The sequence below is a fragment of the Magnolia sinica genome, chromosome 11, assembly GCF_029962835.1.
Source record: "Magnolia sinica isolate HGM2019 chromosome 11, MsV1, whole genome shotgun sequence".
In the NCBI taxonomy this organism is placed as follows: domain Eukaryota; kingdom Viridiplantae; phylum Streptophyta; class Magnoliopsida; order Magnoliales; family Magnoliaceae; genus Magnolia; species Magnolia sinica.
In genome coordinates this window covers 19,796,706-19,818,316 of record NC_080583.1, presented here as the reverse complement: position 1 = coordinate 19,818,316, position 21,611 = coordinate 19,796,706, and the positions used below count along the sequence as shown (strand labels likewise).

At 40.7% G+C, this 21,611-nt stretch overlaps 1 protein-coding gene across 1 annotated transcript; it reads right to left on the bottom strand.

Moving 5' to 3' along the window:
* Nucleotides 1–3,469: 3,469 nt before the first annotated feature.
* LOC131218905 (uncharacterized) lies at nt 3,470–21,540 on the bottom strand. Its single transcript, XM_058213784.1, has 2 exons — nt 20,677–21,540; nt 3,470–4,452 (listed from the first exon to the last, which is right to left on the bottom strand). Exons 1-2 carry the CDS (start codon nt 21,423–21,425, stop codon nt 3,807–3,809), a joined length of 1,395 nt encoding a protein of 464 aa, XP_058069767.1. The 5' UTR covers nt 21,426–21,540; the 3' UTR covers nt 3,470–3,806.
* Nucleotides 21,541–21,611: the final 71 nt, after the last annotated feature.

Below are 21,611 nucleotides of genomic sequence, written 5' to 3'. Positions count from 1 at the left end.
GGAATTAAAACGAACATTTAGGAGGAATTTTCAGGAAAATTTCCTAATCCTTCAGCTTCGTAGATGATGTATGCACACGCCAGAGATTTGAACGTTTACTCCGAGTGATGATGTTATGCATTGCACAAGCATGCAAGATCATGGCCATTTAACATGTTGTTTTCACTGTGACCTTGCCCTGGAAATGGCCACACGTGTATAAAATTTGTACGGAAAACATCGAATGGGTCTATATTCAACATACAAAAGTGGCCCCATAAGAGTGAGCCCCACCATTTTTTAGCCAAGACATATTCATAATGAGCCCAACTTGATAAATGGATTGGATTATCTTAAGCGCACGTGGACGGTCAAGAAAATCCTTAAACTCACACGAGCAAGTCCCAAATCCATTTCCTTATGCACGGATTAGGTGTTACCTGGGTAACAGCTTAGTAGGTATTACCCTAACCGTGTGGGCCCACCTTGATGTATTTTTTTTATATCCATGCTGTCTATCTATTTTTTCATCTCATTTTAAGATGTGATCCAGAATCATAAGAAAATCAAAATCTTAAGTAAATCATACTAATAGAAACATTGATGTATAACCATTAAAAAACTTTTTACGGGCCACAAAAGTTTTTGGATCAATCTAATCTTTCTATTTTCCATTCATCTATATCTTCTGCTTTAGAATTTTTAATGGTGAGACACTCAATCACCACTATTTCTTGTGGTGTTTAAATCCAAGATATGGATATGCATAATTTTTTATACCCCAGCATAGAATGAGCTGGAAAAACGGATGGACATAGTGGATATACGACACATCATCAAGGTAGGCCCTACAGTAGGGGCAACACTCACTAAGCTATTACCTGGGAAACACCTAATTTGTTCCCCATCCATGGAGGTGATGGCTTTTTAGCTAGCTTATTATCTCTAGTATATAAAAGGGAAATGCATGAATAGAGATGATGATATAGGCTGATTTTGGCCCATGATTCATAAACCAGCCCATTAAGCCCAAGCCCAGGCCCAATAGTTGACCCATCAATAAGGAGGCCAAAGCTTTCTATTTAGGTAGCTAGCCTATTTAGGTAATTACCTAGAAAAAAAATCAATCAGCTAACTAAAAATAATCTATTAGTCAAATTTATAACGTATTTTATCTATTTTTCATATTTGTAATAAGTCATTGGTTATCAATGATATTATGCATTTTTCTTTTATGTACATTTTAAAAGCTTATATAAGAGTTTGGTATAAGTAGTATCAAGGTACATTTGAATTCAATCAAATTTCTAGAGTTATTTTCTTATATTTGTTTGAGTTCTCGTGCTTAAATTGAAGGTGACTACACTTGGGCATATTCTTCCCATCAACCGGTTGTACCAATATGCTATCAGAGAGCTTTTCATTGAAGAAAACTAGTGAATGACCCTCTTGAGTGAGAACTCCAATGCTAATGTTGGAAGCATTACAGCTCACTTCAAATACCTTCTCAAAGTCTAAAAGGCGCAAGACTAAAGCTTTGGTCATCTTATATTTGATCTTATCAAACGTTCATGTTACTGCTCTCGTCCATCGAAACTCTATTTGTTTCATACAATCAATGATCGGAGCCATGATGTTGTTGAAGTTCCGCACAACACATGTCAAATGTAATGAGGCCATGGAAACTAAGAACTACAAAGATAATAATAGGTGTTGACCAATCAATAATGGCTTTCACCTTGGCAAAGTGTACCTCTACACCTTGCGACAAGACAATGTATTATAAGAAAACCAATGGTGTACTCATGAAGGTATGCTTTTTAAAGTTGATGTGAAAGCGCTCGTAACTAAGGATTTTGAAGATAAGGCTTAGGTGATTGAGACGCTCCTTTCTTAACTTTCTATAGATAAAAGTATCATCAAAATAGACAATAACAAACTTACCAATAAAATGGTGCAGTAACCGGGTCATGATGCACGTAAAAGTACAAGGCACATATGTGAGACCGAATGGCATAATTAGCCACTCATAAAAGCCGTCCTTTCTTCTTAAATGTCATTTTCCATTTGTCACATGTAAACACAATTTCTTTACTAGAGCTTTCTAGTAAGGTGAGAAATTGAGACAGAAGTAAATCTTGTAGTCTTAGATTTTTATTGTTTTAGTATATAAAAAACCTGGACTATGTAAATTTGAACCATATAAGTCCTCTCTACTTCTTTCTCTTTGCCTTTGGTTTTTGAATTTTTTCGAATTTTTGTTTTTTTTTTCTTTTTTCCAGTCTATCAATTAGGTTGATTGTTGAATAATACAAGTACTATCTGACTCTCTCTTTTGGCCTTTGGTTCTTGATTTTTTATTTTTTTATTTTTTTCCCTCCTACGTGATTTTGTTATGCTTGCATCAATTATATGCAGGCATTTTTCTGCAACATTACCATAGATATCATATACCACAAAAGTTAGGCTCATTCCAACATTAAGCCAAACGAACAGCCCAACATCTGGCATGTGTGGATCAGCTTTATTTTCAGCTCTAGGTGACCTTTTATCATGGGCCAAACTTATGCAAGATTAGGATTTCCAAAACATCGGCCGAGAAACAATGTGCTTAGCCAGCACAATTCGATTGTTCTGGACCCTTTGCCGTCCAGTATCACGTGTTGGACACCTTAGCCATGCAAAATGGTCGGCCATACCCTGAAGACGACCTGGCATGAAAATAATGCACATCGAGGCAGCAGGTGGGTCGAACCTATATGATTGTGTTGTCGACCTTCCAATGATTTGCATGGTGCGGCCCACTGTGATGTATATGCCTAACTGTGAGGCCACTGTGATGTATATACCTTACATCCACATCGTCCATTCATTTTGACAGCTCATTTTAGGCCATGACCCAAAAAAATGAAGCAGATCCAAACCTTAGGTGGACCATACTCCAGAAAACAGTCGTGATTGAATACCCACCATCAAAAACTTTATGGGGGACACCAGAATGTTAATTTGCCATCCAACCTGTTGATAAGGTCAAAAGGACATGGATGAATAGACCACACAAATATCAGCTTGATCCAAGTGGATCATGACAAGTTTTTAATTGTCGATTACCAGTGTTTCATGTAGTTTTGTCCACTTGAAATTTAGATCTGCTTCATTTTTTGGATCATGCCCTAAAATGAGTTTTCAAAACAGATGGACAGCATAGATACAAGGCACATACATAAAAGGTGGGCCCCACGGTCAGGTATCCCACCCATCTCTATCATTCGGTGCATCCCCTCAGACCATTCATCCACTAAGAAATAATTACCAGATGGAAACTTGCTCACCAGGCATGCCACGTGGGTACTAAAAAAAAAAAAACACGGGGTTAGATTAAAAACCAAAAAAATAAAAAAATAAAAAAACTGGACCAGCTGTACAGATCGAAATGCACATGGGGCCCACCGATGTGCAGAACCACCTCATCTTGGGCCAGAGCACAAAGTTGAGCCTGAATGATGCTGCCCTAATATCACATGTATGCCACACTATCATACATGGAAAACAAAGTTGTGCAAGTACAGATAATTACCCTCTGCCTTTCGCTTAGCAACAACCGAATGGAGAGAAACGAACGATGCAAACTCATCGGAAAACCCCAAAAGATCTCACACCATGCATTTCCATGCCTCAAAAATGCATCTTCCGCCAACACGATTCCCACAATCAGTATCAGCCATTGTACAAAGAAATAACAGTGATAAGTATATACCAACCTCTACTGCCTAACCTCCAATCACGCATGATTCGTGCAAGCGCGACCATATGCTTCAAAACCCAAATCATGAATGCATGGCATCGTCTTCCTCTCCCTCCCTCGGCACTTCACTGAACATGTACTGATTCTGATACTCCACCAAGTACTGAGTCGATCTCTTCACGTCGAGGAAGAGCTGATACACCCTACTAATATCTTCCATCTCCACCACCTTCCCCTTCCTCTTCTGGCAAGCCAATGATGCTGCCGTAATCAGATGAATTGCATACCTCAGAGACGTCTCAACGCCAATCTTTGTTAGTAGGACTCTTGCATCTTCCGACATCTCTACTTCTTCCTCTTGGCACCTGATGTCGAGGATCTTACGGATCTCTTCCTCAGTGTAGGGTTGTGTAGTGATGATGAGGAGGCGGTCAAGGAAATCAATCGGGATCCCATGCGGGGATTTGTAGTTCGTGCCACGGATGGTCGTGATCCCTCGATTGGTGGCAACGACCAAGATGGGGGCCATGTCATTTTCTAATGCGCGGTTTAAGAACGAGAAGCATTCGATGTCAAGCATATGCACCTCATCAATGAATAGGACGCCGGGGACAATCTCAGCCTTCCCTTCTTCCCTCCACTCTGCAACCTTCGTGTCAATCTGTTCCCTCACTTCAGCACGGATTTCACCAGTGTCACCGGTGAAGAGCGCTAAAAATCCTTGCGTTCTGAAAATTGAAGCCGAATTAAGAGATGAGGGAGATGTAAAAGATGTTTTCCAAGGAAATGCTTGAGAGTTTTGTTCATGCATTCTCAAAAGGAAAGTTGATTTACAGAAAGGCTTCCAGAATTTCCTTGCCTATAAAATAAAACCAAAAAATAAAAAAAAAAAAGATGAGCAATGCTACTAGATGTGCAGGTTTTGTGGAGTCCCATGTAAGTGCGAATAAATTACATAAATCTGGTGTTTGTGTACAAAATTCAGTTCTGCTGATTAGTGTGACACCATTGGGATGGCCGATAGCCCAAAAGGTAATGTCATCAGACTTTGGTCGACTTCTGAGCACTGGCCGACAAAATGGATGTTAACTCGAAGCTGTGCATAGATACCGATTCACTGGTCAAAACCGATGACAAGAATTAATGGCCAAGATGTCCAATCACTGCACTTCTTGAGCTATGCCCATCCACTTCGTGGACCAACAGATCAACAACCCCAATCACCACCATACATGTTTGCCACTTGAATCAAGAGGACAACAACCCACAACTTCCATGAAGTATCGTCATAATAGCATCTCTCAAGAAAGGATGGAAGGAAGGGGATCAGAACTTTAACTCATGGAACAATCAAAGTCAACTAATGTCAAATGTGAGAAGACAGCCCTTGCCGAGAGGCAATGCCTCTGAATGTATTTCTCCCCAAGTTTTTTCTGTGTCCAGAAGTAGGCATTTTATAATTTCAGGGGTTGAGTGATGATTAAGACCTGCAATCCAGAAATATTGGAACTGGATAAACCAAAAATCAGCTCCTTGGTGCGAGAAGAGGGGCGCACACAGACAAACAAGAGGTTATTGCAATCGTTAGGTTATTGGAAAGGAAAGAACTCCATTTCAATTAAATTTGAGCACCAAGTCCCACTCTGATAGAGTAGAGAGGGATGATGATGCTAGCTGATTTGAAGTACACTTGACAATTACCAATTCCAGAGGTCAACACAATTCACTACTGCCCAAACACATGTTTGAGGACATTTTCCTACAATGAGTTTTGATAAGCCCACATGAGTGTTCCAACGTGGAAAACAGGTGCAAATATCCAAATCGTCCATCTGGTGGATTTGGACATTATGGAGCTGATACTTTCTTGCAAGCCTTGGTTGATTTGAAAAGAAAGAAATAACCGGTCTTTTTGCAACAAAGCTGACTTCTAGGCAGGTGTTCCTAAATGCCAGAAACAGAGCAATTTTCGGGGCTATGGTCGAAAGTTGTTCTCAATTGTAATAGGGATTCCTTTAATGTATCTTGGGGCGTTAGTTCCCCTCTTTAGCACAAGATGGTTCGTCATCTTGTCCACCATTTTGTTCAGCTTTTGCCTCTTGGTGTTTTTAATAAAATTTATCCATTCAAAAATTTAAAAAAAAAAAAATTTTAAAAGGCTCCACAACAACTTCCAGTGCACAAAATAACAATAACTAATAAAAGAAGTCCCATACAACCTTTTGTAATACCCAAGGAAATACAAAAACTGGACATAATGTCACCCCTTGATCTTATCTAAAAGGCTAAAACAGTCTCCAAACAACCCAGTGACAAGTCCTGACAGGGAGAAAGCAAAATAGCCCCGATAGAGAGATGCAAAACAGTCCTGTGGCAGTCAAACGATAGTCCTAGAGATTCCCACTTCTCATATACACATAGAGAGGAAGGAGCCCAAAGACCAAAGAAAAATAAGGAACCACTTCTCATATTTTTCCTCCCAAAATTGGGTCTCCAAAAACCAACCAAAGACATTCTGAATATTCAAAGAAAATTCGCCAAAAATCCCAAAATAAGATACAGCAACTCCAACCCCCTTTTTGCAAGTATCAGGACTCGTGGTTCACATTATTGATGTCAGAATGAGGTTGTGATTACATTGTCAACCTTATCAGAGAACCCCATAATTCCCAGCACAAGTTCACAACCCATGCCCAATTAGTAAGTCAATCAAAACACTCAATTCCAGAACAAATGGCATAATCTTGGACCAGTCACAGAGATGGTTTAATAGTCTACTTAGCAACAACTAATCTGTGAGGATTTAGCATTGTTTAACACAAAAGAAGTGCCATAATCTGGGATACAAAAATCAGCATACCACCCTACATCATTTTTACTTTGGAAACAGTAGCCCAAAAAATTAAATAAAATAAAATAACCACATTGGTATTTGCAAGCGGTGAAAGGTTCCTGGTAACTACACTCTGTATGCTGTTGTAATTTTCAAAGAAAGAGGGTCCATCTATGTATATAATAAGGATTTCTATTTGTATTTCTAATTTCCATGTAAGCAAGCAAGAAAAAAGGCGAGGTTTGAAGTGAAGCTGCTATTTATTCATTTTCATCATTCTGCTAGGGAGTATAGAGGCCGTTCTTCTTTCTTTGATAAGCAATGAAGGAACCACTGCCACACTGAACCATGCTCAAGACTCAAAACTCGTCTCCCTGGGGCCATATTGGTTACCAATAGTGGCTCACCAAAGCGCTTGAGGTTTACTCTCAAAACCATCCACCTTCATTTAGCAATCAAAAAAACAAATTTTTGCCCCTTGCTCACCCCACCCCAATGCCTCTTTTCCGAACATCTTCCAATTTGATGAAATGAAATTAGCACCCCCCCTCCCCATCCATCCCGAGTGATGTGATGTTGGAGCTTGTCAAAGCGTTCCCGAGTCATATGGGGCCCACCATGTTTTAGATACACCATCTTCATTCAAAATAACGGCACCACCTGGATGAATGGACATGCCAACACCCCAAACCTCCGGGGGCCACAACGTGTGATTTTCTAGGAAGTTTTCAGCATGATTTTACATGATGTGGCTTGCCTGATTTTTGGGATCTAAGGAGAAATGCGGTGGCTCACATGATGGACAGATTCAAGAAGCTGGCTAAGGAATTGGAGGTGGGTAACAAGGTATTCAAAAATGGTCATGTAATGGTAATGGTGGTAATTGTTAAGCCTTACAGAAAAAAAATGGGCTGAAACAGTTTTTTGCCAAAAAAATTTAAAAAAAATGTAATGGCCAGTAAGGCCCAAAGTGTAGCGGTAACAATAGTGGTTGTCACGGCCACCATTACCATTATGGAATACCTAGGTGGGTATAGTGGAAGAGGAAGAAAACTACAGGGTGATCCTCAAAAGAATAGAGGAGAAGAGGGTCGATAATTGTGAAGAAATCCCCTAAAAGACTAAGGGGTTATAGGGAACTGCAGAATTTGAAATGTAGTATAAATTACAATCTCAGGAGCGTAGGGCAGGGTGAGGATGGGTTGGGGTCAGTTGGCTATGATGTTCAAATTATACCCCATTATGGAATTTGAGGGGTCCGGGTGCTGCAGATAAGAAGAGGACAATGAAAGATTTGATCAAGGCAAACAAGATCAATATCCTGATTGTTTAGGAAACAAAGAAAGAAGCTATTGACGCCTCATTGGTGCAAGAGTTGTCAGGCAACAATGATTCTGATTGGGAGTGGATTTAGTCGAATGGTAGCTCAAGGGTATTCTTAGGATAAGGGATGGTCGGATCATGAAGAGGGCAGACTTACTAGTTGGCACTGGTCCGTATCTCTCCAGAGGGAGATTTCAATGTCATAAGAATTTGGAAGGAAAAGAATGGGGGACCCAGGGTCAGGAGAAGTATGCAGGGTTATCGAGGACTGCATGCTCATTGATATGCCCATGCATGGCGCAAAATTTACTTCGTCTAACAGACAGGATGATCCAGTCATATGTAAGCTCGAAAAGTTTTTAGTGTCACCTTCTTGGGAGATGGCTTTCCCAGAAGCTAACCTTCGGGCTCTTCCACGAAGATGGGATCATGGGAGCCTAAACTGTTCAGATTTGAGAGTATGTAATTGGAACATCCATAGTGTATGAATGTTATCAAAGAGTGGTAGTCGTGATTCTCAGTGTCTGGGAGGGCTGGATAGCAATTTAGTGAGAGGCTGCACTTGTTGGAAGAGCATCTCAGATCGTGGAACATAGTTGTGTTCAGTGATTTGAGGGAACCATAGCTAAATGGCAGAATGAACTTGGAAGTTGGAGAACGAGGAAGAGGAAGTGAGAGGCTTCCCCTAAAAAAAAACAGCCAAATGGGGAAGGTTTTTGAGATGCTAAACAATTCACCAAGGAGAGAAGAAATTTATTGGAGGTAGATCTCAAGGGGAAAATGGATTAAAGAAGGGGATGGCAACACGGTCTTTTCTCACAGAATAGCTAATGCAAGAAAGGCTAATTTCACAGCTTCTGTCAAGAAATATGGGGAAATTCTTTCATCAAAGGATGAAGTGTGTGCTTGTTTTGTTTCTCATTTCAAAGAATCTTCCGCAGAAGAATTTCCTAATCGTTCTCTGTTGAAAGATATTATTTTCTATGACATTTCCAAAGATCAAGCAGATTATTTAGAAAGGAATTTTGAGGAGGAGGAAGTTAAAGCCATTGTGTTCCATATGCAAGGGGACCAGGCACCAGGTCTGGATAGGTTCCCAATTTTATTTTATCAGCATTGTTGGGATATTATCAAAGATCTTATGTTGGTGTTTAAATAATTTCATGAAGATGAGATTCTCAACAAACCAATAGGGGGGGCATTCATCCCCTTAATCCCCAAGAAAGATGGTGTGGAGTCAGTCTCAAACTCCCATCCCATCAGCTTTATCGGTGGCATCTACTCAGAAGTGATGTCCCAAGGGGATCCCGGTGATAATGTCAGACATTCAATCGGCACTTGTGGTAGGAAGACCAGTAATGGACGGTCTGATCATTGCCAATTAATTGGTTGATGAATATTCCAAACATGGAGGGAAGGGTTTTCTTCAAAATCGATATTAAAAAGGCTTATGACAGTGTCAATTGGGCATATTTGTTTGATCTGCTTAGGCATATGGGATTTTGCTCAAGATGGTTTCAGGGTATGTGTGCATGTCTAAAGTCTCCTTTGTTTTTAGTGTCGATCAACAGATCCCCTCAAAAAATCTTCAAAAGTAGGAAGTGAATTATGCAGTGAGATCCGCTTTCTCCTCTCTTATTCACAATTGTGGGTGAGGGCCCGTCGTAGGTCCTGTACAAGGCTGTGGATGCAGGTCTCATCAATGGAATGAGGCCGGGCAGTGGTATCCTTAAGGTGACACATGTTCAATATGCAAATGACATGATGCTTTTTGGGGATGGCTCGCTACAAGAAGGATGTTTTCAGATATGTTGACATGTTTTGTGGTCTCTAGCTTTAGGGTTAATATGGCTAAAAGCTCTCTAGTAGGAATCAATCTGAGTCTAGAAACTGTTACAGGCATTGCAAGAAACATCAGGTGCCTGGAGGAGGGAGAGAGGATGAAACATTTAGGCATCCCTATTGTATTCAGTGGCAGAAGGGTAACGGAATAGTGAAAAGTGGTGGAGCATTCAAATAAAGCTTGCAGTTGGAAAGGGTTGACGCTTTGATTCAAGAGGACCACACTCATGAAAGCAATTCTTGCGAGCATTCCTATCTATATGCTGTCTATGTTTAGATGCTCAATCAAGATTATGGTCAAACTGCAATCTTCCCACAAAAAAGTTCTTATGTAATGATGATGAATATCATCATCAATATCAACAGGTCCCCTGGCAGGAAGTCTATAAGCCATTGGATCTCAGGGGGTCTGCATATCAGAGATATTAGGGCATCAAACATGGTGGTGTTGGGAAAATGGTGGTGGCGAATAGGTATGGGGAATTCTTCTCTATTAGAGAAGGTGCTTCCTGCCAAGTATGGTGTCGCAAAAAATGGTTGGGATATCCATTGTGCATCTAAAAGGAGTAGTACGGAGGGGAGTGTCATGGGTCCAGCTGATTTTCTTCTGCAATATGCGCTTCAAAGTGGGTAACAGTAGGAAGATTAGATTTTGGAAGGACTTGTTGTGTGGAGAGTCCTTGCTTAGCAAAAGTTTTGAAGAGTTGTATGCAATTGATATTGATAAGGATGCTATAGTAAAAGATTACTTCCAATGGATTAATTTTAGAGCTGTATGGAGGCCAATCTTCCACCAAAATCTTAAAGAGGAGTTTGTCGCCTTGATCGGGATAATGAGGTTGTTAGAGATGGTTTATATTCCTCTCCACAGCATTGATAGGAAGATACGGATGAAGGAAATAAATGAGGTTTTTTCTGTCAGGTCTATTGCTCAGTTTTGATGGTCGATCCTTGCTCCTCTCTAGTCTTAAAAATAATTGGAATGTTTTTCCTGTGAAAGTCAAGGCATTTGTTTGGGTGGCTGGTATGGGAAAAAATTGTCACAATTGACAACTTGGAAAGAAAGGCATTGAGATGGTGAATCATTGCATGACGTGTTTCAAAAATAACGAGATGGTTAATCATTTGCTACTTGCTAGTTACTTGTCCTCTTGCTTGAGAAATATGGTTGATGGTACTGAAAAAGTGTAGCATGAGTTGGGTGATGCAGCTCAGTTAGGGCCAGTTTGGAACGTGGAATTAGGTGGGATTAGGTGGTATCATGGTGTGCCGTAAAGGCTGTTATAGGTAAAGGTAATATTGGCAACCGTTACACATTTTGGGTTCATAAAGGCCATAACTGCCGTTACAGAAAAAATGACCCGTAAAGGCCGTTACCGCCCTCTATAATGGCCCATTACGCACCCTGTAAAGGCCGTAACGGTCCTGTAATGGTCCATTACATGGTCAATATACGTACTTCGGGTTCTTTGGCGATATTATTGAAATATTGCCGATACACTGGTGATACATGCGTCACCTAGAATTTACATAGTAAAAAATACTAGCGATATCGATACATTGGCAATACAAGTGACGCTTGGAATTTATATAATTGAAAATATTGGCGATAACGATACGTTGCCAATACATTACTGATGCCTAGAATTTCTAATACTACTGGTGCTATCGGTATAACTACCAGTGTTATCGGTATTGCCAAGCTAGAGATAACGATAATATCGGAGATATTTCGATAATATTATAGATAATTCAAACAATGACAGTGTTTGAAGTATCGGTATCGCTACAAGTTTCATTGGCTGAGGATATCGAAACAATATCGATATCGCCGATGACCGAAAATGCGGGAAACGTTGGTGGGGAAACGATAGAAATTTCCAGTGGAACTTCAGGAGATGCTAAAATACACATATTGGAATATTTATGAATTAAAAATTATAAAAAGAATGCATATATAATAAGTTTACATATAATGGGGGCCTTAAAAGCATATGTTGTTGTAAGAAATTAGTCCAACCATCCCATCAATCCCATCTATCCATCCAACCATTCTACCTTCCATCCAAACATCCATCAATATTTCAAAATATCGACAACACACGATATTTAGTTGAGAAATCATAGACAATTGAAAAGGAGACGAAAGAATGTGGTCTTGCTATCGCCCATCGCCACTAAAAAAATTTTGAAATGGATTTTTTTTAATAAACAGATTTTTGGCGACATCAATTCATTAGCGATATTATTGAAATATCACTGATGAATTGGCAATACAAGCGACACCTAGAATATACATGGTCAAAAATATTGGTGATACATTGGAGCTATCAATACATTGGCGATACAAGCGACACTTGGAATTTACATAGTCAAAAATATTGGTGATACATTGGCGATATCGATAGATTGGCGATACATCGCCGCTACCTGGAATTTTTTATATTACCGGTGTTATCTGTATCGCTACCAGTGTTATCAATATTGCTGAGCTAGAGACAGAGATAATATCAGTAATTTTTTGATAATATCAGGATAATTCGAACAATGCTTGTATTACCACTCACATATCTCAACATCCTCATTTTAGCAACGCTCATTCTATGAGCACATTATTCCTTAACTGCCCTATATTCTATCCTACAAAGCATGGCTGGTCTTATATCTATCCTATACAATTTTCCCTTCAGTTTGATTAGTACGCGACAATAACTTAAAATTGCGGAGGCACATCTCCACTCTTACACCGAACTTGAATTTTATAAGCAACATCCTTCGCAATCTCTCCACTCTCATGAATTACTGACTCAAGATATCGAAAATGCTCATTCTGGGGTACTTATTTTATGATGATGGCACCAACTACTTGAATCCTTGACTTAGAGGTTAAGAAACCATGTAGAACCAGCTTGGCAAAGGAGAGGAATGGCTCTGGGGTACTTCTTGGTCACCAATCTTAACTAATTCCTTGTTTCTAGTCCTATAGTAACTAAAATCACATTCTAAATATTTTGTTTTAGGACAACTAACTTTAAAACCTGCAGATTCTAAGGCATCCCTTGTGGTTCTACTGTTCTAGCTTTGTTTTGCACCCTCCTTCGTCACATCAATGAAAGCTATGTCATCTACACACAACATACTCCATGGGACCTCTTCTTATTGCCCTGTAGACAAATCCATAATCAATTCAAAAAGAATTTCGCTTAGTGCCAACCCCTATTGTAAGCCTGCAGTAATTGGAAACTCACTTCTCTCTTTCAACAAACGAACTTTAAATGGAGAATTTTACTCCCAAACTCAAAACAATTGAAAGACTCAAAAGGCAATGTCACATTCAACAAAATTGTGGAAACCAGAACCTAAAAATCAGGCCGGCTCAAAACTCAGGTAGGCCAAATCTTAGGGGAGAGTTGGTATGGGACACCCACCATTAGTTGAGCGAGAGGCCACCATGGTTTTAAATATTCCATCCAATCAATTCATCTTATGCAAATAACCAGGATGAAGGGATAGTCCAAAACTCACTCTTTTGAAACTTGAGTGGGCCACACTAGGTTTAAGGCGTGTTTCCTATGGTGAGGCCCACCTGAGATTTGGATGGGTGTGATGTTCTGGGTCAAAGGCCAAACATTAGGTGGCACACCTAATGGACACTGTCAATGTCATGCACATAAAGTTGTTGGCCCCATGGAAGCGGTAGACACGCCCCTGTATGCCACAGCCACCCACACATAGTCAAACCAGCATTTTCCTAACTCAAAGTGAGCTCAACAAATTCAATAGAACCCATCAAAACACAATTCTCATAAAATCATTCCATAACCACACACACACACACACAAAACCCTTTGAGAATTGCACTCCTAACACCAAAGCTAATGAAAAACTCATTAAAACAATGGCATCCAACAAAGTTATGTAGAACCCATCAAAAACCCAACTCTCAAACAAACACTAAGCAAAAAGAAAGAAAGAAAGATAATGAAATCAAAGTGGGAAAAGCAATTTAATAGAACCAAAAAAATCAAAGTGCACTCAACAAATTCAAAGTACCCATCAAAACCCAACTCCCATACAATTGCTATCATAGCCATAAAAAGTGAAAAGAGAAAACCTGTCATGGCAACCTGAAAAGGGGCGAAAGCAATTTAAATATGAGAATTGTCCTCCTAACATAAAATAAAAAATAAAAAATAAAAAACAATAGAACCCATCACAACCCAAGTCTCATCACAATTACTGACATAGACTTTAAACTACCACAACCTTTAAAAAAAAACAGCATTTTGAATGCAAGAATTTTACTCCTAAAATAAACACAAGCAAAGTAGTCAATAAACAAACTAGCATTTGACAAATTCAATAGTACTAACCACAACCAGTGAAAACACAACACTCATGCGTGTGTCTGTATATGTGTGTGTGTGTGTGTGTGTGTATTTATGTGTGTGTAAATCCCCAACAACATCAAACACCTCCGTCCAAAACCGGCCTGTGAATCTAGGATCCTATAGCTCACAATGTCCTTAGGTATGCCCCAGTACTTCATTCTTGATGCAAACCCAAAAGGGAAAAGCAAATAAATCAATAAGAAAAGAAAGAGATTGTGAAAAAGATCCAACAATCCTCTAGCCGGATGCTAGAGATCACAAATGCAAGACTATGAGCAAGCTCAACAGTCCTCTAGCCTAGAACTAGAGATCACTTCCCCCCCTTCAATAGCTACCATAGAGAATAAGAAAATTTCATAAAGAGAATATTGATCAAGTTGTGTTATTCCATAGGGTAGAAGTCCTATTTATAATCAACCTTATAATCTGTAATAAAAAATATGAAATCTAAAAATCTATGAAATAGGAAAGCACCTAAGTAACAAAGCATTCTATAATTAAGAAAATGCCTAAAATAATAAGATACTTAGATAAGAAAATATTTAAAATTATTCCCTGCCTAAAACTAAAGATATGAAAAAAAGAGTAGATTTCCTAATCTAGAATTTTGAAAAAATGGAAAGTGAGGATGGTTAAAAAAGGGAGGTGGTCCTTTTCTTGTATACATGTGCAGAGCGTGCACGTGTGGGATGCGGGATGATTGCATCAATTCCCCCTCGGCTTGAAAAAACTCGGCTCCATCGAGTTAATGGCAATGTACTCATAGAGTGCTGGGTTGATGTGCCTGAAATCCTCTGCTGAAATCCATGTGTTGTTGGACCTTGGTCGACCCTCCCATTTGACAAGAAACTTCTGATACCTTCCTTGGCATGTGGAAACTATCTGATCATCCAACACGTCCTCAATGAATTCTTCGAGTTGGCATGGTACTTCAGGTATCTGGATAGCCTGTTTCTTCCAAGCTCTCATTTGTATGATGTCCAAGATAAATTGTGAGGTCTTCCACATTAAAAATGGGGTTGATCTTAATTTCAGGTGGCAGCTTGATTAGGTATGCATTATCACCTAGCTTCTTCAAAATGTGGTAAGGACCTGCCTTTCTGGAGTGGAGCTTTGTATAAGAGCCTACTGGAAACTGCTCAGGCTTAAGTCGCACACCATGACTCTATCTCCTTCTTGGAATTGTGCAAAACGTCGTCAAACATTTGCATATCCCTTGTAATTTTCATTACTAAGGGTGATCTTTCGCCTAACTTCTTCATGTATCTCCTTAACATGTTGTGCAAAAGCTTCGGCGTCCTGGCTCGATCAAGTCACACTAGGAAGTGGGACTAAATCGATAGGTTGTCATGGTCGCAATTTCGAAAGGAGAGTCCCATAGTGCAGTTCATAGAACTATTATAAGTGAACTCAGCTTATGGTAACACGATGTCCCATGAGCTTATATGATCACCAACCAAACATCGAAGTAGATTCCCAAGGCTGTGGTTTACAACTTCAGTCTGCCCATCTGTTTGCGGATGATATGCGCTTGAGAATTTCAACTTAGTTCCCATCTTAGACCATAAGGTGCGCCAGAAGTAGCTCATAAACTTGACGTCACAATTAGAAACAATGGTTTTGGGAACACCATGTAAACGAACCACCTCTTTAAAGAAAACATTGGCAATGTGCATGGCATCCGATGTCTTCTTACAAGGGATAAAATAAGCCATCTTTGAAAGCTTGTCAACCACAACATAAATAGAGTCATAGCCACATTAAGTCTTAGGCAATCCTAAGACGAAATCCATATTGATGTCTTCACGTAGAGCATTTGGCATGGGTAATGGCGTATAAAGACCAGTATTCCGCTTGCTACCTTTACCAAGCTAACACACTCGATATTGAACAACGATCCCAACGTCTTTCTTTAAACCTGGCCAATAAAAACGATCTTCAACCAGAACTGTCATTTTATCGATACCAAAGTGACCACCTAAACCCTCTGAATGAAGCTCTCGTATAACAAGCTCTCGCAAGGCACTCTTAGGAAGACACGACCTCATGTCGAAGAATAAGTACCCATCATGCAACCTATACCTTGGGTACTCGATGCCTACACCAGAAATGAGTGTTGAAAATACCTTTCCAAAATCATCATCCATAGCATAGTCCCGTTAAAGTTCTTAAAATCCAACAACGGAAACTGATAAGGTAGACAAAAGGTGCGACTTTCAGCTGAGGGCATCTGCTACCTTATTTTCAATACCGGCACGATGTTTGAGGTTGAAGGTGAACTCTTGAAGATAAGCACTCCACTTAACATGCCTAGCGCTCAACTTCTTCTGAGAATTCAAGTAACGTAATGCCTCGTGATCAAAACAGAGCACAAACTCTCAATAAATGAGGTAATGACGCCAATGCTTCAGAGCTTGTACAATAGCATAAAACTCCACATCGTAAGTAGAATACTTCTTTCATGCCGCATTAAGCTTCTCACTAAAAAAGGCCACCAGATGTCCTTCCTGGCTAAGAACACCTCCTATGCCTATGTGTGATGCGTCATAGGCAACTTCAAACACTTTTTCGAAATCAGGAAGTCTAAGAACTGGAGCCTCTATCATTTTTTGTTTGATTTCTTGAAATGCCTTTGTTGCTACTTTAGTCCACTCAAATGGAATGGACTTCATAAATTCAGTAATTGGCGCCATGATGGAACTAAAGTTCACCTTCGATAAAATGTCGCAAGCCCATGAAAACTACGAACCTCATGAATGTTTACGAGAGTAGGCCATTCAACAATAGCCCTTCTCTTTTCTGAATCAGCCTTTATGCCTTTTACTGAAACAACAAACCCAAGAAAGACCACGCTAGAACTCATGAAGGTACACTTCTTCAAATTGACGTAGAGTTCCTCATGGTGCAATACTCTCATCACTTGGCGAAGATGGTCCAGATGATCTTCTCGTAAACAGCTATAAATGAGAATGTCATCAAAGTATACGACAACAAACTTGCCAATGAATGGCCGTAGAATTTGCATCCTCACCCGTATGTGCTAGGTGCATTCGTCAAGCCGAATGGCATAACTAGCCATTCATACAATCCTCCTTTTGTCTCAAAAGCAGTTTTCCATTCATCGCTAGAACGAATTCTTATTTGATAGTACCCGCTTCGCAAATCAATTTTCGAAAAAATTGTAGCATTTGCTAACATGTCCAGCATATCATCCAAGCGCGGAATAAGAAAACGGTACTTTATTGTTATCTTGTTGATGGCGCGGCTGTCAACACACATTCGCCAACTGCCATCCTTCTTTGGTGTCGACAGCGTTGGCACAGCACACAGGCTGAGACTATCACGCCTTTGTTAATAATTCTTCCACCTGTCGACGAAGCTCTGCATGCTTTGTCGAGTTCATTCGATATGCTGGAAGATTTGGTAATGGCGCTCCAGGTACCAGATCAATAACATGCTGAATGTCGTACATGGGTGGAAGCTCACTTGATAGTTCTTCAGGGACCAAATCCTGAAATTGGGACAGAATGTCCAGAATCTCAGGTGGTTGAACAACAACATTATCAACTGGATCGATCTTGCATCCTACCAAAGCATACATAATTCTACATTCACGACTCTCCTCCATGAATCGGGCCATGCTCAACACTGTGGAAGCCGACTTTGCCTCTTCAAATTCGTCATCTTTCATAGTGTTAAGAGTAATGGGCTTTCCTTTATACATAAAGTTGTATATGTTCTTGTGACCCTTGTGAGTTACATCTCTGTCATATATCCATGGGCGCCCCAGTAACATGTGTGACCTTCATTGGAATGATGTCGCACCAAAGCGATTCTTCATAACGACTTATGACCTAGAGAGAAGTTGACTAAGCAACTCTTAGTCACAGGGATGAACTTGTCATTCACCCACGCAATCTTGTATGGCTTGGGATGCATCTAAGGTTTCAGTTTCAACTTGTCCACTATGCTTTGTGAGACCACGTTCATGCTGCTGCCTCCGTCAATAATGACCTTAACAGCCTTTCCACCACACGATACTCGTGTATGGAAAATATTCGTTCACAACCAGTCTTCTTGGGCCTCCTCCTTTGGTGCTGTCAAAATCCTTTTGACCACCAATGACAACTTGTTTTCATTTAAGCCATCGAGGCCTTCCTCAAGTTCATGTTTATCATCTTCTAGATCATTTGCGTGTTCATCTTACACTTGGTCCACAATGAAGTCTTCTGTCTCACAAAATTGAAGATTACGAGAGGGACACTCAATCATGCAATGTCCACGACCACCGCACTTAAAGCAATTATTAGTCTTCCTCAAGTTCATGCTCATCATCTTCTGGATCATTTGCGTGTTCATCTTCCACTTGGCCTGCAATGAAGTCTTCTGTCTCACAAAATTGAAGATTGCGAGAGGGACACTCAATCATGTAATGTCCACGACCACCACACTTAAAGCAATTGTTAGTCGACATCCCTTGCGTTACTGTAACAGACTTTCCCTTGGTATCACCATTTCGAGGAAGAGGATTGGAAGCAGGTTGGGCGGACGATTTTGTAATCCCAGGGTAAGTTAGTGCAGGGCACGAATGGTTGTGGGTGCAAAGTAGAGCCACTAGTAGTGGAATGAGTGGATGCATAAGCCCCGCCTTGAAGGCTACCGTGCCTTATCATCGACTTCTGGTCCTGCACTTTTCGGGCCATTTGATACGCCTCGTCTACGCTGTTGAGACAAACAGTTACCAACTCTCTTTGAATCTCAAACCGTAGCCCATTACAATAACGCGTCACTTGTTGTCTTCCTGTTTCTGTTAAGCGGCATTGAATGACTAAGTCATAATAACGTTGTGTGTACTCCACGGTTAGATTGTCCTGTTGAAGCATGAGGAGCTCTTGAAAAGAGGTCGTCTCGTAATCTAGCGGCAAGAACCTTCGCTTCATTGTTGCTTTCATTTCCTCCCACTTGCTTACGGGAGGAAGGCCACACCGTTGTAGATCTTCTTCGATGGTGTACCACCATTCTTGAGCTACGCCTTTAAGTTTCAAGGTAGCGAAACGCAACTTGACAACTTCCATTTCGTACCAACGAAAATATCGCTACATCGACTTTAGCCTGTCATTAAACACTTTGGGATCCAAATTACCATTGTAATCTGGAATATCAATCTTGATATGCTTGGCAGGATCCGAAGTGTGAATATTCCTCCCTCCAGGATAAATTGGACGATCCCGTCGGAGGTTATTCATCCATTTGGCTCTTGGTTGTGCACAGTGATGTTGTTAAGCCCAGTAGCCAAGCTCATATTCTTTGTCTTGGAAATTACCATTCCGAGCAGGATGCCTTAAGTCAACATTTTCGGACTCCAATTCTCCATCAGGGTCATCTATAGATGTTTGGTGGTCTGGATTGATTCCCTCTTCTAGTGCGACGCATAAGACAATGGGCTTTAGCAAGCAAACAAAATAAAATTTTCTTCTTCGATCTCGTTTTTTTTTTAAGGAAAGAGAGGAAGGGCAAGGAATTGATATGTTAGAATGGGATTATGATGTGATAGGGTTGGAAGAGATTTTTTTTTTTTTGTAGAGTTAGGGTTTGGTGATTTTGAGATGGGAAAAAAAATATAAAAAGACGAAAGAAAAGAGAAAGATGACGGATGGATGAAGGGGAAGGATGAAAGGTTAGATTGAGATGGGAAAAAAATTACTTTCTAACTTTCCCAAGAGCAAAACGTGCTTTGATACCAATTTGATGCAAACCCGAAAGGGAAAAGCAAATAAATCAATAAGAAAATAAAGAGATTGTGGAAAAGATCCAACAATCCTCTAACCGGATGCTAGAGATCACAAATGCATGACTGTGAGCAAGCTCAACAGTCCTCTAGTCTAGAACTAGAGATCACTTTTCCCCCCCTTCAACAAATATCGTAGAGAATAAGAAATTTCATAAAGAGAATATTAATCATCATAAAGAGAATATTGATCAAGTTGTGTTATTCCATAGGACAGAAGTCCTATTTATAATCAACCTTACAATCTGTAATAAAAGATATAAAATCTAAAAATCTATGAAATAGGAAAGCACCTAAGTAACAAAGCATTCTATAATTAAGAAAATGCCTAAAATAATAAGATACTTCGATAAAGAAAATATTTAAAATTATTCCCTGCCTTAAACTATAGATATGAAAGAAAGAGCAGATTCCTAAACTAGAATTTTGAAAAAATGGAAAGTGAGGATGGTTAAAAAAGGAAGGTGGTGTCCTTTTCTTGTACACACGTGCAGAGCGTGCACGTGTGGGATGCGGGATGATTGCTATATATATATATATATATATATATATATATATATATATATATATATATTGAAAAAATGGAAAGTGAGGATGGTTAAAAAAGGAAGGTGGTCCTTTTCTTGTACACACGTGCATGTGTGGGATGCGGGATGATTGCATCAATTCTTGACCAAGAGTCACGTGTGTGTGTGTGTGTGTAAATATCAATAAATATGTATGTATGTACGCATACAACCACCCCCAACCCCAAGCAGAAAACCATAGTTGTTACCTGCTGTTGATAACATCAATCTCATGCAGTGTAACGCAGTGCACGACCTCCTTCCTCTTCTGCAACTCCCCATCAGGGCACTGCACGAACTTTGTCTGTGGGCCCATTGCGTCGTACTCCCTCGACCTCGCAAAGGACCGACCAAGCTTCGTGATCTTCCCTGACGCCTTGTCGATCACCACAACATCCCCGCTCTGGACCTTCTCCTTCCCCAGTGCCTCAATCATCTTGGCGCCAAGGTCATAGACAGTCTCCATCTCGGTCGTCTTAAGGGTGAGCTTGCCGGTCTTGGACGCAGCACCGGCTACAGCAGGGCGGTCGATTTGGACCTCGACGACCTCGCCCTCGATGACCTCGGTCTCTTCCTTGATGCGGACGCCAATGGCACGGCGGAAGGCCTGGGTGAGAGCCTCGGTCTTGGAGATTTCGAGGGAGAAGAGCTCGGAGGCGGAGATGGAGGCGAAGGGAGTGTCGGGGCCGAGGGATTTGGCGAGGCCGGTGGCGATGGCGGTCTTGCCGGTGCCGGGCTGGCCAGCCAGGAGAACAGCGCGGCCAGCGATCTTGCCTTGCTGGATCATGTTGAGGATGAGACCAGCGGCCTTGCGAGCGGAGGGCTGACCGACCATGCCCTGGGAGACGGAGCGGGGGTTGAGGGAGGAGTCGAGGCCCAGGCCTCTGATGTGAGAGTGAGCCCCGATACGCTCGATCCGGGTCAGATCCCTGCTTTCGGAAAGCTTCAGCTCCGCCATTATAGGCTGGATTGACTGATTTTGAGAGAGAGAGAGAGAGAGAGAGAGAGAGAAGGGTATGAGGTTTAGGGTTTAAGGTGGTTGGAGAATATCAGTGGAAAAATGCCCCGGCTACTTGAAGTTCTGGCAAGTTCGTCCCGTGCGCCGCGACTTGGCTGCTGGGACCCGGGAACCGGACAGGGATTG